We start from the raw sequence: 15,783 nt of genomic DNA, 5'->3' as shown, positions 1-15,783 counted from the left end.
GACACCAGAATCCCTTATCAGAACATAGGCTGGAGTCCCACCTACTCTGCTTTCAATCCAGCCTCCTGCTGATGTGCTTGGTAAAGCAGTGGTAGATAGTTCAAGTGCTTGGGTCCCTGTCGCTCACGGGGAAGACATGGATGGAATTCTCGGCTTCTGACTTCAATGTAACTCAGCTTTTGCCATCGTGGCCATTTGGGGAGTGAACCAGCATATGGAAGTGCACACACTTTCTTTCTTTGACATTCAAGTAAGTCAATCTTTCAAAAATGCCATTGGTCAAAGCACAAACACACACACACACACACACACACATACATACACTATATGTATGTGTGTGTGTGTGTGTGTGTATATATATATATACATATATGCATGCAATCTATACGCAGGATTTCTTACATAAAACCTATAATACACACACCCAGATGTGACACATTCCTAACTCTTCGTGTCATTTTTCTAAAGTGTCCCAGAACGTGGCCAGTCACTGAGCAGGGTCACTTTCAACACACTCTCCTCCAGGATGCCCAGGTGCCCAGGAGCTCAGGTAACAACACCACAGGATGAGCTGGTGTGTGCTCCCGCATGGCTCCCCAATGAAGCACACCAAGCCACGCTGGGCACCTCTCAAGCTGGGTTAAAGTTTACCATGGTGGTAAACACAGTCAAGCCCCCGTGTCTGCTGCTGTGAAGGGAAGAGGTGCACACAGAAGGCAAAACAGAGCAAACGACTAATATTTGGCCTTGAAACATACTAAAAGTTAACATGGGATCACGTGCTTATCACTGTTAGAAAAAAAAAAAGATAGGCCAGCACTCTGGCTGGGCTAACCAGGATGCTCTTGTTGCCACAAACAGCACCCAGTAGGAGGCAGAAGTCCTAAACATCCACGGCCTCTCCCTGCCGTCCTTTGGGGTCCGTAGGAAAAAGGTTTAACATCCCCACAGGGGAGGGGAAGGTAAGCTGACAGTCTGTGTTCAAACTGCAACAAGGATGCAGTCCCCACCCAGACAGCCCACCTGTGAGTACCAAACCCAGGCCAGGCCCCAGTCCAAGGCCTGAAGGGTAAATAATTCCTACCACAGCTTCCTCCTTATCTACTTTTCGCATCTCTTGTACCTCCTGATTCACCCGGCAGACAAGCTGGGTCCAGCCTGTGTCCCTCCCAGCTCCTGCCAGCGGGGGAATCTGGGAGAAAATGCTCAAGACAGGGTCTTGTCATTGCTGAAACACAGGAGGTGGGGTGGGGGGGATGGAAGAGGATTGGAAGGGTGGAGGTGAGAGGGGGCGGGAGGGGGTGGTAGCAGTGTGCAGAGCTGGAAGGAGGGTGGAGTAGGTCGGACTTGCACCAAATCAGAATGGGAGAAACTGATGCTAGTTACCCAATTACAACAGCAATACGTGACATTTTAGCTTGGATCATCTTATAGCAACCCAGCAGCAGCTATAAAATGAAGGCTATGTTTTCGGTCGTTCTTTGTTTTTATATACTATATAGAAAACATTTTTAAAAAATTACCTGGTTTGTTCTTGCTGCAAGGTGTTGGGATCAGGTATAAAAAATCTGACTCGAAAATGCAGAGTACAGGGGAAACCTCCTACAACATTTTCCAAACACAAAATTAAAATTTCCTTTAAAAAAAAATGGTTAACAAATGCAAGTCGCTTATTCTCACAAACGACGCCTATTCACATTTCACCACAGCTTTATCGAATGTGGAAAGGGCCCCATTCCAGACAGGCAGTGCGTGAGCTCACAGACTGTTTTGAAAATCTCCAAGTCTACAGAAAGTAAACTATTTACACTACATCGGTGTAGGCTGAGGAATGTCTACCTCCTGTGACAAGTGAAACTCAGGGCTGTGTTTAAACAAGGCACTCAGTTACCTGTCTAAGAACGCGTATCCAGAGATCACAAAGAATGGTTGACATTGAGATGGCAACTTCCACTGTGTGGACTCTTTAATGCGTGTTCTTTTTTTTTTTTTTTTGATTTATTTTATTTTTATTACAAAGTCAGATGTACTGAGAGGAGGAGAGACAGAGAGGAAGTGGAGCTGCCGGGACTAGAACCAGCAGCCATATGGGATCAAGGCGAGGACCTTAGCCACCAGGCCACGCTGCCAAGCCCTAATGCGTGTTCTTGAATATGAAGCCCTAGCTGCAGCCGGGCTGCTCTCTGGACAGCCTGACCTTACAGAGAAGCCAGCAGGCTTAGAGATAACTATCTTCAATCGGGTCACCAGACAGGGACAGGACCGAAGGACAGCCCTGAGGTTTCTGATGATGTTATGTCACAGGTCAATGGCGTTTTTATACTGGAAAATATTCCCTGCTTTTAATGCAGAGTCTGCTAAATCATTACCGTTTTTACAAAATTACACAATGAATACAGCCAAAGGTGGCTCTTGAAGCACCAAGATCAAGCACGAATTTGAGTCCATTTCTTTTGATGTGGAAATAGGGAAAGATCAGATTCTATTGCTAAGACCCAGAGATCTTCACCTCAATTTCAGTCACTCACCCCTCACCCCAACACTTGGCAACTACTTGCCAGTCTTACCTATGTGTGCAGCGTGGATCTCTGAAAATGCACACCCTTCCCCAGCCTGCCACCTGCACTCACGTCCTCTCCCTTCACCCTGTGTTCTGTCTCTTTAGTACTTCTGTTTATATCTCTGGTGAGTGTTCAATGACGCTGTATGTGTGTGTGCCAGTGTGTGTGTGTGTGTGTGTGTGTGTGTGTGTACCAGTGTCCGCATCCTAGCACGGGGGGGTCCTTGAACTCTGTGGGTGCAGGCTGTGCTCCTGCAGTAGGAACAGCAGAGTCCTCCTGGCATCTTAAAGTGCCCTTTCAACTGCCTGTCCTTCCATAAGGGTCAGGCCTGGTCTGCATCGTTCTTGTCCTGCTCTGTGCACCCCAGGCCTCCTATTGTGCGGTACCATCAGAACTCACTCTTCTTCTCATCTGGCTCCACACATTGGTGAGAGCTCCTTGAGGGCGGGGTGCAAATCTGACTTGGAACAGACACCCAGGGTGCAGTCCAGTGTCCTGACCTCACATGAGCTTGGGCCACCTCCGCTGACCGGCTGGTGAGGAAGGGAAGGCCCATCACCAGCCAGGCCTTGTAGGCACTCCTTTCTGCAACTCGGATGAGACAGGCGTTTATGTGCAAGTGGCACTGTGGCTTTCAAGAGCACATCTTATTACTAAGGACTCACCTCCTGGGAGATAACAGCTCTGGGAACCTGGCCCTAAGGAGGGGCAACAACAGGACAAGAGCCGCAGTCACCTGTGGATGCTCCTTTCAACCTGGGCACTAGGACAGTTGTATGTGTGTATGTGTCTGGGGGTGTGGACACTAAGATGTACGCATACATGGCTATCCTTGCCAGCCCTTTGCCACTCGCTGGTCACCTCCTGTGGGTCGGGCGTGGGGAACATTGAGGGATGCTGAGAGGCAGGTGACAGGTCCTTACCTCCAGTTCCCAGATGAACTGAGGGAGACAGAGGTGAGGGTGAGAGGGTTCAGGGCCATGAGGCAGCCAAGCCTAAGTGTCAGAGAAGTGCACAGTGGGCCTCAGCAGCTGGGGGAACAGCAGACAGGCCTGAGCAGCCTCGGAGGGCAGCCCGGTGGTTCAGACACAGGGACCTGGTGGGAATCACATTTCCAGCAGAGGGAACAGATGGGGAAGCCACAGAGGCAGCTGTGGCCACTCAAAGGGGACCAATGATGGTGCGGCTGGGCACAGGTGGAGGGAAGGTGTGTGAACTGGCAGGCCCCAAGGGGTGTGTGTCTCTCCTTCTCCCCGTGGCTCTCACACTGGGCTGGGAATACTCATCCTTTCCGCTGCTGCTTCCTGGCAAGAAGACACGTGGGGTCTCTGGCTCGGAGCAGCCTGCTTGCCCTTCCCTTCCCTTCCCATCTTGGGTTTTGAGGGAACCCCAAGGGCTGAGCTGGAAGCGTCTCTGCTAAATGCAGGAGCCAGACAAGTACTCCTTTTTCACCCCCACCCCTACCATGGTCCCCACCGCCAGAATCTATTTTGCCAACAGATGCTGTATGTACCATGGTAGCTGGCAGAGGGACAGGGGCCCTGCCACATGAGCACCCGATGGTGCAATATAGGCATGCCAAAACCATACCCACCTTTGAGCTGCTTCCGGAGGGGTTTGCTCGATTCCAGCCATCTCTGTCAGGTGAGAAGAGATGGGGTGTTACGGGCAGCCAATGTGGGAGGCCAGCAAGCGTGAAAGGGACATCACTTACCATAGAGTCCACTGAGTCGTCACCATGTTGCAGTCCAAAGTACTCCTTCTCGGTCACACCCACATGGTTGTAGACCATGTCCAGCAGGCCCTGGCCAGTGTCTTGTTTCTGAGAAAAAAGAAAAAAAAAAAAACACTTGGATGGGAAAATTTTTTAGCATGAATTAGGATCTGGTGATGAATCCTCGTGTGTTGTTGGCATAAAAAAGGACTGAAAACCTGCAGCAGGACCTCACTGGTGCACAGTCCCCGAGAAGTCCCGCCACACGGACGGGACGCGCGGCTCAGCCAAAGAACACGCAATGGACTTGGGGTGGCATGCGTTTCTCTGGGTTTACTTCTCGAAGCTGCCTTCCTTTCCCTCAGCTGGGACTCAAGTGACATCTATGTTGGAAAACACATGTTCCAGGACCACAGCCTTCCCTGTGACTTCTGCGGATTACTCACAGCAAAAACGCTAATCGCAGTCAGTCTCCGTCAGCTCTGTAAGCCACGTCTGAGGTTCCCAACCCTGCAGGGCCGAGGACGCGTGCCTGGGAGAGGAAACCTCTCCACCAACGGCATGAAGGAGGACAGCTAAAAATACTCCAGTGCCACTTAACCCCCCCAGGAGGGGAGCTGGCCCGTGTTCCCCTGCTGTCTCTGGGGATCTGAAGTGAGAAGCTGACGAGGGCAAATAGCACACTTCACTGCAGCGCAGGACCCGGCACAGGCACAGTGCAGACACGGGGACGCAGCTGTCACACAGGACCCCATCCTGCCTGGGCTGGCAGCTGCGACATGGTGTCAAGTGCTATGAAATGATCAAAGCCCAGTGTATACATCAGGGACAACACAGACGGGTAGCTTCACGTGGGGGCAAGTACAGGCCGGACATCCTCTGGGTTCAGGAGGATGACAGAGCACCGTGCCACCCCATCGTGGCCTCCAGGTGCATGTGCCAAGAGCAGGTATTTGGAGCAGGCGGCCAACAAAAGCCCAGTGGGGCGGATAGCATAGAGCGCTTCGGAAACTGCAAGTTCTATTTCCATAGGCAGACTCCTTAGGAACCCTTTGAAGCAAGCCATTGAACTGAAGGACAAAAAGAATCAGAAATAGACCGTGCTGGAACAGGCAAAGGTTGCCCATCTAAGACCTGAAAGCAGATAACGTACTAGAAACTAGGTCAGAGTGACTGGGGTTGGGAGAGCTAGAGAATGTGTGCAACCCACCTGCTTTCCCTTCTCCTGGGCAACCTCGCATGACATGATAGGAAGTATGGGGACCACAGACATGCCCATCCATTCCCTGAAAACCCACCTTCCAGGCTACTGCTCCTGAACCTGCTGCTTGCTTGATCCCAGGCAACTCGCATCACGGGACAAACAACAAGAACGACCTGGCTCACACCCTACCAGTTCCGAGGCAGAACCCCAGCCCCGACACATCCCAGTTATAAGACACTTTCTCAGTGTGCCCAAAAGCTGTTGCTGGAGCTACTATTTATGTGTGATATTACAGCACATTAGCAACTACAGCTGTCTGACCAGCTACAAGGCCTCAGAGAGATTTCCATGTTCATTGACCTCCAACCTCTGTGGCAACACTGCAAAGTCCGGGTCGGAGCTAGCAGTGATGAGCAGACGGAGGCATGGGCAGGCTCCAGGCTTCACATCAGCTGACTCACGGCTGCCCGATGCCAATGCCTGTGTGCTTCAGCCATGCTCCACCGCCCTCCTCTGTGTAGGGTAACCCAAACATTCAGGCATCTATTCTGCATGATTTGCTTCATTCTCAAAAGGAACTGAAATATAAGAAAAGACACATTTGCTGGGCTGGGCATTGTGGTGAAGAGGGTTATGTTGGCATTCCACACTGGAACATGGGTTCAAGTCCTGGCTGCTGCATTTCCAATCCGTCTGTCTGCTGATATGCCTGGGAAGGCAATGAAGATGGCCCAAGTGATTGTGTTCCCGCCACTCATGTGTAAGGCTCCTGGCTTGGACCAGTTCTGACCAATGCAGCCATGTGGGGGCAATGAACTCACAAATGGGAGATCTCATTCTGTCAATCTGCCTTCCAAATAAAATATACCTTACACACACACACGCTCACACACACACACACACACACATATAATCAGAGCAGGCCTCCTGGTCTGGCCCCTGCTTCACAGCAGATTATCTTGGCTACTACAGGTCCTGGTCAGTTGCCCAGCCAGGGCTAAGAAGGGTGAAGCCAGCTTCCCTGCTCCAGGGGAATGAGACCCTGCAAGGCATCCCTGCACAAACAGGGACCCTCCCATTGCACCCAGGCCTTCAAGTTGCTCAAGTTCAGCTTCGATGTGAGTGAGCCATGGAGCAGCCCACTGGGAGCTCGGGACACAAACAGTACTGTCCATTGCCCAGAGCTTGTGTGTCTACTACTGGGCCAGCTCTGCTCTGGGGCTTTGGCTGATTGTCACCCCGCACAGGTGTCTGCTGCACACTGATCACCCTGGGCAAGTGCTGGCCTCACTCCTCTGCAGAGCTGATGGCTCCTCTTCTTATTGCCACCTGCGTTTCTCAGTCTCTGGAACTCAGACACTCCAACCTCTCCAGCCTCTCCAGTGGAGTCTCATAGCACCTGCTCCTTGTCTCTCCCACGCTGAACCTTTAGTCCTGATCTGTGCCTCCCATTGATACCCTCCTCAGGTGATTTCTGACTTCCTGGCTTGAAACACCATCCCTACTTTGGTAGGATGACCACAGCCCATCTTCATGTTCCCACATAGCAGACGAGCTGGTCCTCCAGCCCACAGGACCACAGCAGGGCTATTTCTGCCTCTACCCACTGCACCTCCACCTTGCCAGCTGCTCAGGTAAAATCCTTGGCATCACCTGGAGGCCTCTCCTTCTTCCTCATCCCAAATGCCAGCTACCTGCAGATCCTCCTGGCTTTACCCACAAAGTGTTTCCAGACTTGGCTTCCTCTTGGCTGCCTCTGTGTGCCTGCCCTAGCCAACCATCACTTGTTCCCTCATCCCTGTCCTCCCTACCACAACATCCCACAAGGCTGAGCGGCCAGAGGGACACTGGGATCAGATCATGCCAGGTTTCTGAACCAACCAAAGCTTCCCTCAGCTGACAGAATAAAAGCCAGAGTCCTGGGAGTCTGCCCTTTGGCTCCACTCCACCCTCACATACCTCTTACCACTCTGACCTGATCTGCTACTCTCTTCTTTGCTTGTTCCACTGCAGGCATCTGCCCTCTACCCTGCTCTGCAGCCATCCCATTTGGGCTCCTGCCTCAGGGCCTTTGCACTGCTGCTCCTTCTCTCTGCAATGTATTTCCACCAGATAACCACACACACCATTCTTTTATTTGTCAGTGGAGACTTCCATGACCACCTCTACAAACCAGTGTCCCATTCAACTCTCCCGCTAGGGTAGGATCTGGCCTTGGTTTGTTTGCTACCATAGTCTTCGTATCCAGAATAAAACCTCGCATCTAGTGGGTGCTCAGGTTACAAACTCATATTAGTGGCCATTTTACACCTGTGTGGGAGGGCGGCAGGCCTGTGGGGGCCTGGGGGTGTGGGCTTGAGGATGGCCTAGGGGATGGAGCCAGTAGGGGCATGCAGGGACCTGGGGGCTTGCATCCAGGTGGGTGGCATGAGCCTGGGGATTTTCCCACATCCTAAGAGGGAAGTGGGGAGGAAAGGGGAGAGACCTAGGATAGCATACTGGCCTGGTGTGCTTGTGGACCAGGCTTGGGGAACTTTGATCAGGTCTGGTTTTGGGGTGTGTGGAGGAGTGGGGTCCTGGGTTAGCACATATGCCAGGAGCTTGGCACTTAGTTGGCAGGCAGAGCTCTGGGCCAGCAAATCACCCCACCAGAAGACTGGGCTTGGGATAACTGGGCTGGGGAACCCAAGCACTCCCAGGCTCAAGAGACCATGGATTGATTAGGGGAAGGGACAGGAGGATGTGTGGGAAGGAAGACTGCTGAGGTAGTACATTGCAGGTGAGGAATGACTTCTGAGGCACTTCTATCATCAAGGCCACTGTACTTGCAAGATAAGCGAGACTGAGGGTTTAGAGAGGGGAAACTGGAAGACCTTTAAGGGTTAGACTGATGCACCAGCCCACATGGGAATTCTGAGCTGCACTTGTTAGAATGGATTACTGCTGATCACCATACACCAGCCCACACAAAAGCTAGGGCTGGGGGCCTACCTGGCAGGGCTAGATCACAGTATCCACCAGTGATGAGTACTGTCACGCTGGGCCATGATACTGACCACCACACAAGAGAACCAGGTCTGGGGGTACATTCTGTGGGAGACATGTAGGCCCACCCCCGTGGAACTGCAACTTACACTGTTTTGCTTAAGAGCTCGGGATAGTGATGGGCTTAGCTAGACATCACCATGGAACCCTCCAACACTCACAGATGCTGGAGATGAGAACAGGTCAGGCTGGTCCAGGCTGCAGTACTGCAGATGCACCCAAGAATGAAGTGTGGGGCCGGCTAAACCGCAATATCTACTAGCTCATTCAAAGGCAGGAACAGAGTGGGCAGATTATGCTGGGTAGCGGCCTAGCACCAACTGGCAAATGTGAGATCAGGGTCTGGGAATGAGCCTGGTGGGGGAACTTGGGAAACTCTCCTGGTGGGCCACTGCTCCCACTGGTGAGTATGGGTGTTGGTCAGGCCAGGCCAGGCAAGGTGACTCCACTTTTCTGCAAATATGTGGGTTGGTTCTGGACAGGAGTGGACTGGACAGGGATGGGCCAACCTTAGCCCACTGGCATGTGCAGGAACCAGGCTGGAGTACGGGTCACGACGGGCTAGGCTATCACACTGACCAGTTTGCATAAGCCAGGGATGGGAGCAGACTAGACAGAGCTAGGCTGCAGCACCTGCTAGTGAGAGTTGGGAGTGGGAGTGGGTTGGGACAGACCAGGCTGCAGCATCCAATGGCAAATGCCAAGATGGGGGATGAGTATACCAAACTGAGCTAGAGCACAAGATCTGTGACTGGGAATAGGCATGGTTGAGGAGTTAAGGGTACGCCCCAGTTGGGTGGTGGTTTCCACTGGTGAGTGTGAGAACTGGAATGGCAGGCAGTGATCTAGGCTGGACATGACTGCAATACCCCTCGGCATGGGTGTGGAAGGGGTCTGGGGTGTGCCAGACCAGGCTTTACTCTAGCACCCTGGTGCTTGTGAGAGCTAGGGTGGTTGTAGAATGGGTTGGACTAGGTCTTGGCTTCCACTGAACCACACGAGAGCTATGCCGAGATATGGTCCCGGTGTGGCTGGGCTGTAACATTCAAGAGTAACAACTGGAATGGGTGTGGGCCAGTTGGGCAGGGCTGCTGTTCCTGCCAGGACAAGAGGTAAACTAAGTCAGGACCAAGGACCTACCAGTGTGTGTGAGATCTGCCATGGAGAGGAGACCTGATAGAGGAGCTTAGGGAACTGCTTTGTCAGGATGCAGTCTGCAGGTGAATGCAAGGGACTGGGAGCAGCCCAGCCCAGGCCAGATCACGGTACCTAGCAGCATACGTGTAGCTAACGTCTAGGAACCAGGATGGGCCAGTTTATAACACCCACTGGCAGATCTGACAACCAGAACAGGGTACAGGACAAGCTGGGTCAGGCTGCAACACCAATGAGTTCACATTAGGGTTGGAACTGGGGGCTAGCTGGGTTGGGCTAGGCTGTAGCACCCACTAGCATGAGCTAGAACCAGGGGCAGACCAGGCTGGGCCAGGCTACAGCACTTGCCGGCAAATGCTGAGGTAAGGTGGGCCATGCTAGACTAGGCTGTGGCACCCACCAGGGGATGGGGGGTAATGCGAGCCCACTGAGCCACTGCTCCCACTGGTGAGCATGAGAGCTGGGACAGATCAGATGGGGTTGAGCAGGGCCACAACAACTGTTAGCCTGCATATGAACTGGGTTAAGGTAAGAACTAGGATGGGTTGACTGACTTTATCCACTGGTGCATGTCTGAGCCAGAATAAGGACAGGCTGGTTGGGCCTCACCACAGAATCAGCTGGCAAGTGCTGGGACTGTGAGGAAAATCCTATCAAATTAGACTGCAAAACCAGCTGGAAAGTACAAGTTCCAGGACTCAGAGTGAGTTCAGTAAGGAAACAGTGGGCACCTCTCTGATGGGCTGTACTCCCACTGGTGAGCATGAGGACTAGGGCTGGGAGTGGTCCTAGCTAGGCAGATAGTAGCACCTGCCACCATGAGTATGGGCTGGATAGTGGGGCCGATTGAGTTGATCTATGCTCTGACACCACTAATGTCTACAACAGCTGAATTCGATGGGGGACAGAATGAACCAGTCTGTTGTACATACTGGCAGGAACAGGAACCAAGGCGGGCCAGTTGGGGGTTTTGGGGGGTCGTTCCAACTATGCTACAGTCTCGCTAATATACGTGAGAGCTGAGTGTGTAGTAGGCAGAGTTGGTCTGGGCCACAGCATCCACTGGTTCATGTAAGAGACAGGGCTGGAGATAGAACAAACCCAGCAACTGCAACTACCAGTGTATGCATAGGCTGATTTGGGAGATGGACTAAGCCGGATCCCACACTGACAAGCAAACACAAGACAGATCTGGGGTCACATCAGATGAGGTTTCTTTGGTGATCCCCCCAACTGAACTACTGGACTCAGAACTCCAACTATGGGGCGATCACAGGATTTGTGTCCTGCTCATACAGTGGGTGTGTCCGAACTGGGCTTCTTCAGTGGCTTAGATGGAGCAGTGGATGGATACTCAGACTCACACGGAGGATATGGCAGTCCACCAGGGTCTGCAGAGGACATATGGTACTATGGAAGGAGGACAGAATAAATAGGTCAAGTAACCCAGCCAGGTGTTTACAGCAAATACGTGGGTGAATGGAGACTCTAAGGTGGACTATGTCAGCCAAGGGATCTTGAAAGGATTTCCTCATCCTTAGAGCAGTGAGAAGAAAAGCATTTCAGAATCATTGAAGCCACTGGAGCAGAACCCTTGGAGCATGCTCCACACTAGGGACTCTGGGTTGATACCGGGTGGCCTTTACCCATCCCCAGGTACTGAGGCAGTTGGGAGGCTGGGTGCAGCTTCCTCCCCTACCTCCCCACTTCTCCCAGACCCAGGAAGAAGAAAAAAAAATCCTCAACTCTTCACCCTATCAACCATGTAAACATCATCAAAAATAAATTAAAAACAAAACAAAATTTAAAAACCCTCCTATTAGCAAATACTCATGGCTCCTGGGGAGGAGGAAAAAGGCAGAGGAGCAAGCTTGCACCGAGGATGCAGGCACTAAGCTGTTTGTTTACAGCCTCTCGGAGGGCATGCTGTAATCCTTGTAAGGCCTGTCTCGTCTCACAACATTCTACAGAAGATACACTAAAGAGGAAATCAAACATGAGATTCTGTACAACTGTGGCAACTTCATTTGCAGGGTGCTGGGCACAGCCTTGACAAATGATTCCAATCACTGATTCTCCAATCACATGGAGACCACATGGGTGCTGTTAAAATGCAGATTCCCAGGCCCCGACCTTGCCTCAGAGAACATGTTTTAAAATCACCCAGGTAGGGGGCCGGCATTGTGAGGCAGCTGATTAGGCTTATGCCTGTGATGCCGGCAGCCTATATGGGTGCCAGTTGGAGGCTTGGCTGTTCCCCCTTCTGGCCCAGCTTCCTATTCTGTGTCCAGAAAAGCAATGAAAGGCAGCTCAAGTGCTTGGGCCTCTGTAGCCACGTGAAAGCCCTGGAAGAAGCTCCAGGCTCCCGACTTCAGCTGGTCGTTGCAACCATTTTGCGAGTGAATCAGCAGATGCAAGGTTCTCTTTCTTTGTGATGCTACTTTTCAAATAAATTTCAAAAACCTCTTAAAAAAAACACCATACGCAGGTAGCGCAGCAGATTCAGTCCTAATAGGCTTGCTGGGAGATTCTGACAAGGGAAGTGCTCGGTCTGAAGCAGGACCCATGGCCTCTTTCCGCTGTAATGAACTGAGATGAAATCCAAAGTTGGGTCCTTCAGGTCTACCAGATGCACTGCCTGCTGTGTGTGGCTAGGGTTGCAGTGCTGGGTAGTGCAGGCAGAGACCATCTGTCCTGCAAAGCCTGCCCTGGGAGATGTCTGTCTCCCACCTGTCTGCTTCAGCAACAGTCACAGGTTTCTGAGCCAGCCCCTCTTCACTGTGGAGCCACCTCACCAGACAGCTCATTTCTTCCCTGGCCGGAATATTTCCCTGCTGAGGACAGAAGCTTCTCCAGGCTATACAGTCTGAGGTTCTGATCTGGGGAACAACTGGTAACCACGCAAGGGGGACAGAAAATTGAGAAATATCTGTGGCTACTGTTCAGGGCCACACTAAGCGTGCACTTGAGTTTTCGTCTCCTGATGGGGAGATGGGGAGATGAGGCAGCCATGCTGTGCTGGTTTCCTACCGTACTCTAGTACGCAGCAAGGCCTGGGGTTGGCAGGGGGCAGGTGGACAGGATCAGATTTTTTAAATAAACTGTGGCTTCTCAGCTCTCCCTACAGTTTTTTCTCCCATCCCTCATCTTTTTATGCTCTACCTTCCCTTGCATGCTGGACTTTCTGGACACTAGTAGTAGGTCCAGGACTGGACTTCATCCCTTGAGGACTGGCCAGACGATAGGAGAAACAAGCCAAGGTCATAAGCCTATGTGGTGCCTTGGGTGGTGCAGGTGGCAGGAGGCACTACACAGAAGCACCTTATTGCTGAGAAGGAAGACTGCATGCCATGCATCAGGCTGCCAGTCTCTCACTCCTCAGGAGGCACTACACATCACATTATTACCAGCTGTGTGACAGCTGGCCCAGGAGAACTAGGCTGGCTGTCCTCAAGCAGCTCACAGCACACGGAATGACATGGAGCCCAACAACCACGGCTGCTTTTCAACACGCAGCATGAAGTGGACCCGGAGAAAGTGAACACAGGACCCCATCATCATAGTGTGGCTCTGCTTTGGCCAGTGGATGAGGCCTTCAAGGATCCTCTACCCTGAGGATCTGATGGTTCCCAGCACACAGGTTAAGGCCAAGAACACCAGCCAAGTTTTCCGATCTTTCCCACTGGATCTCAGTACAGGCAAGAAGCAGAGATCTCAAGCTCCTTCTTTCATGTGTTGGGCCAGGAGGAGAGAACTATTCCTTCGGAGCATGAATTGTTTTGGGGGAAAAAACCCTGTAAAACACTGTGCCATGGAGAACTTACGTTAACTTTGAAGGTCTGTACCGAGCCATCTAAGAAGCGGATGCTGCAGGTGACTTCGGATCGCGTTTTCTCTTTGGGCAGCTCGGCAGCGCGGATATTGTTAATTCTTCCACCCAACGCTCGTAACCGGGAGGTCATCACTATCGCTGAGTAACCTGCAGTGTGAGACAGAGATCCTCAGCTCTGTGATGTGCCGGCCCCTCGCTGCCTGCCCATGTGCCTCACAGACCACCCAGCACTGCCACAGCCAAGGCCTTGGAGCCTCATGCTACTGAACAAAGAACTCTCGGGGATGAGGATCAGCCAACAGGCCAGGGACCTCATCCTCCTCCCGAAGTCTGACGTGTAAAGAGCACTGAGCAAAATTTGGTGCTGGATTGCAACATGCTCACAGAACCATGTGGCTTGTTCATTTGTGTGCCCTGTCTCCTTGTTACATTGAAACATTTTGGGTATTCATGTATTCTAGCCCTCAGGCTTCATAGAACAAAATATGACAGAAACAGAATTTAAAATATGAAAAGGTTATGGGGCCTGCCAGGATAGCCTAGTGGCTAAAGTCCTTGCCTTGCTTGCACCAGGATCCCATATGGGCATCAGTTTGTTTTCCAGGGGCCACACTTCCCATCCAGCTCCCTGTTTGTGGTCTGGGAAAGCAGTCGAGGACAGCCCAAAGCTTTGGGATCCTACACCCGCGAGCAAGACCTGGAAGAACCTCCAGGCTCCAGATCAGCTCAGTTCTGGCCGCTGCGGCCACTTGGGGAAAGAATCAATGGACAGAACATCTTCCTCTCTGTATATCTGACTTTCCAATAAATAAACCTTTTAAAAAATATGAAAAGGTTATGGATAAACTGGACTATATTAAGATGAACAACCTCTACTCATGAAAAGACGCTATTTAGAACAGGAAGGCAACTCAGAGTGGGAGAAGGTATTTGACACACAAATACACACACATACATATACAACGTATGAGTGCTTCAATCTGAGTGCTTGACTCATAAAAGAAAGGTAAACTGTAGTGAATGGGAAGGAAAATGCAACAAATTCCTGCCTGTATTACTAGTCAGAGAAATGAAAACCACAAAGCACAGGCCCACAGACCCCTTCCCCAAAGCTACAGGCCCATAAAACCCTGGGAGAAGGCAGGGTGACTGGATCTGACAGGCTGAAAACAGGAACCAGGGTGGCTACCTGGAAAACACACAGGGCTTCTGTGGCCCACCAATCGCATCCCCAGGATGTTCCTTGCAGGGAGATGTGCCTTCTCCCCAAGGGAGGCTCATTCCAGCACCTCCCCAACAGTCCCAAACCAGAGAAGGGGCCTCAGTGCCCACCAGCGGCAGGAGGGACTTGCTGAGCTGGAGTCACTCCCTGTTGTGCTACCCAGCAAGTGGAGCAAGGCAACCGCTGTTACCTGCGGCAAACACCACCGACGGAGCCCTGCAACCCTGCCTGCTGTGAAAGGAGCCAGGCATGGCAGACCACCTGCTCTCTTTCTTTTTTTTTTTTTAATCATCTTTCATTACAAAAGTAGGTCTTTTATTTATTTATTTATTTATTTTTAACATATTTTATTATTATACCTCAAATACCAAAAATGATAGAAGCAACATACAAAGTAAAATTATAAAGCAGCTTAACACATAAATAAAGATAGAAAGATTCTTGACATAATGTTGTTAAGTCTTGCCTGGCAAAACTTAAAATGATAATACATCAAGACAATATATTTTATATCCCTTAAATGAAAGGTTAGTTCATCTTCTAATACCTATCTAATCAACAAAAATATTATCGTAACAAATGCCACCTGTTCTCTTTCAACTCACTGTTCCTAAAAATGAGGCCACTCACAGACCGCTAAGACATGGGCCAAGCTGACACCGATGGAAGCTAGGACTGTTGTTGAGCCTGGGAGCAGGAAGTGGGATAGGGGCATGGGGTCTCTCCCTGCTCTCTCCTGAAGTGTGTGCTAATGTCAGCAGTGTCATCGCTGTGACAATCCAGCGGCTCTACACTCAGGAGCTGTCACACACTTTAGCATGTGTGCTACATTTTAATAACAAGCATTCTAAAAATAATAAGGGCAGGCGGGGGCCGGTGGAGGTGGTGGGAGCCTAAAGGCTAAAGTCCTCGCCTTGCATGTGCTGGGATCCCATATGGACACCGGTTCGAGTCCTGGCTTCTCCACTTCCATACCGGCTCCTTGCTTGTGGCCTGGGAAAGCAAAACCTTGGGGACCCTGCACCCAAATGGAAGGGTCAGACAAAGCAC

General features: G+C 51.3%; 1 protein-coding gene across 3 annotated transcripts in view; it reads right to left on the bottom strand.

Moving 5' to 3' along the window:
* Positions 1–15,783, bottom strand: part of PTPN3 (protein tyrosine phosphatase non-receptor type 3) — a 103,931-nt gene that overhangs the window by 61,202 nt on the left and 26,946 nt on the right. For all 3 annotated transcript variants that reach the window (XM_058672304.1, XM_058672302.1, XM_058672303.1), the window contains exons 2-5: positions 13,504–13,658; positions 4,276–4,383; positions 4,156–4,198; positions 1,524–1,602 (exon numbers count right to left, since the gene is read on the bottom strand). In XM_058672304.1, the coding sequence (XP_058528287.1) occupies positions 1,524–1,602; positions 4,156–4,198; positions 4,276–4,383; positions 13,504–13,641 (368 nt within the window). In that variant the 5' untranslated portion in view covers positions 13,642–13,658. The remainder of the gene's footprint in view (positions 1–1,523; positions 1,603–4,155; positions 4,199–4,275; positions 4,384–13,503; positions 13,659–15,783) is intronic.

The sequence above is a fragment of the Ochotona princeps genome, chromosome 14, assembly GCF_030435755.1.
Source record: "Ochotona princeps isolate mOchPri1 chromosome 14, mOchPri1.hap1, whole genome shotgun sequence".
NCBI classification, from domain to species: Eukaryota; Metazoa; Chordata; class Mammalia; order Lagomorpha; family Ochotonidae; genus Ochotona; species Ochotona princeps.
This window is presented reverse-complemented; position numbering and strand designations above follow the sequence as displayed.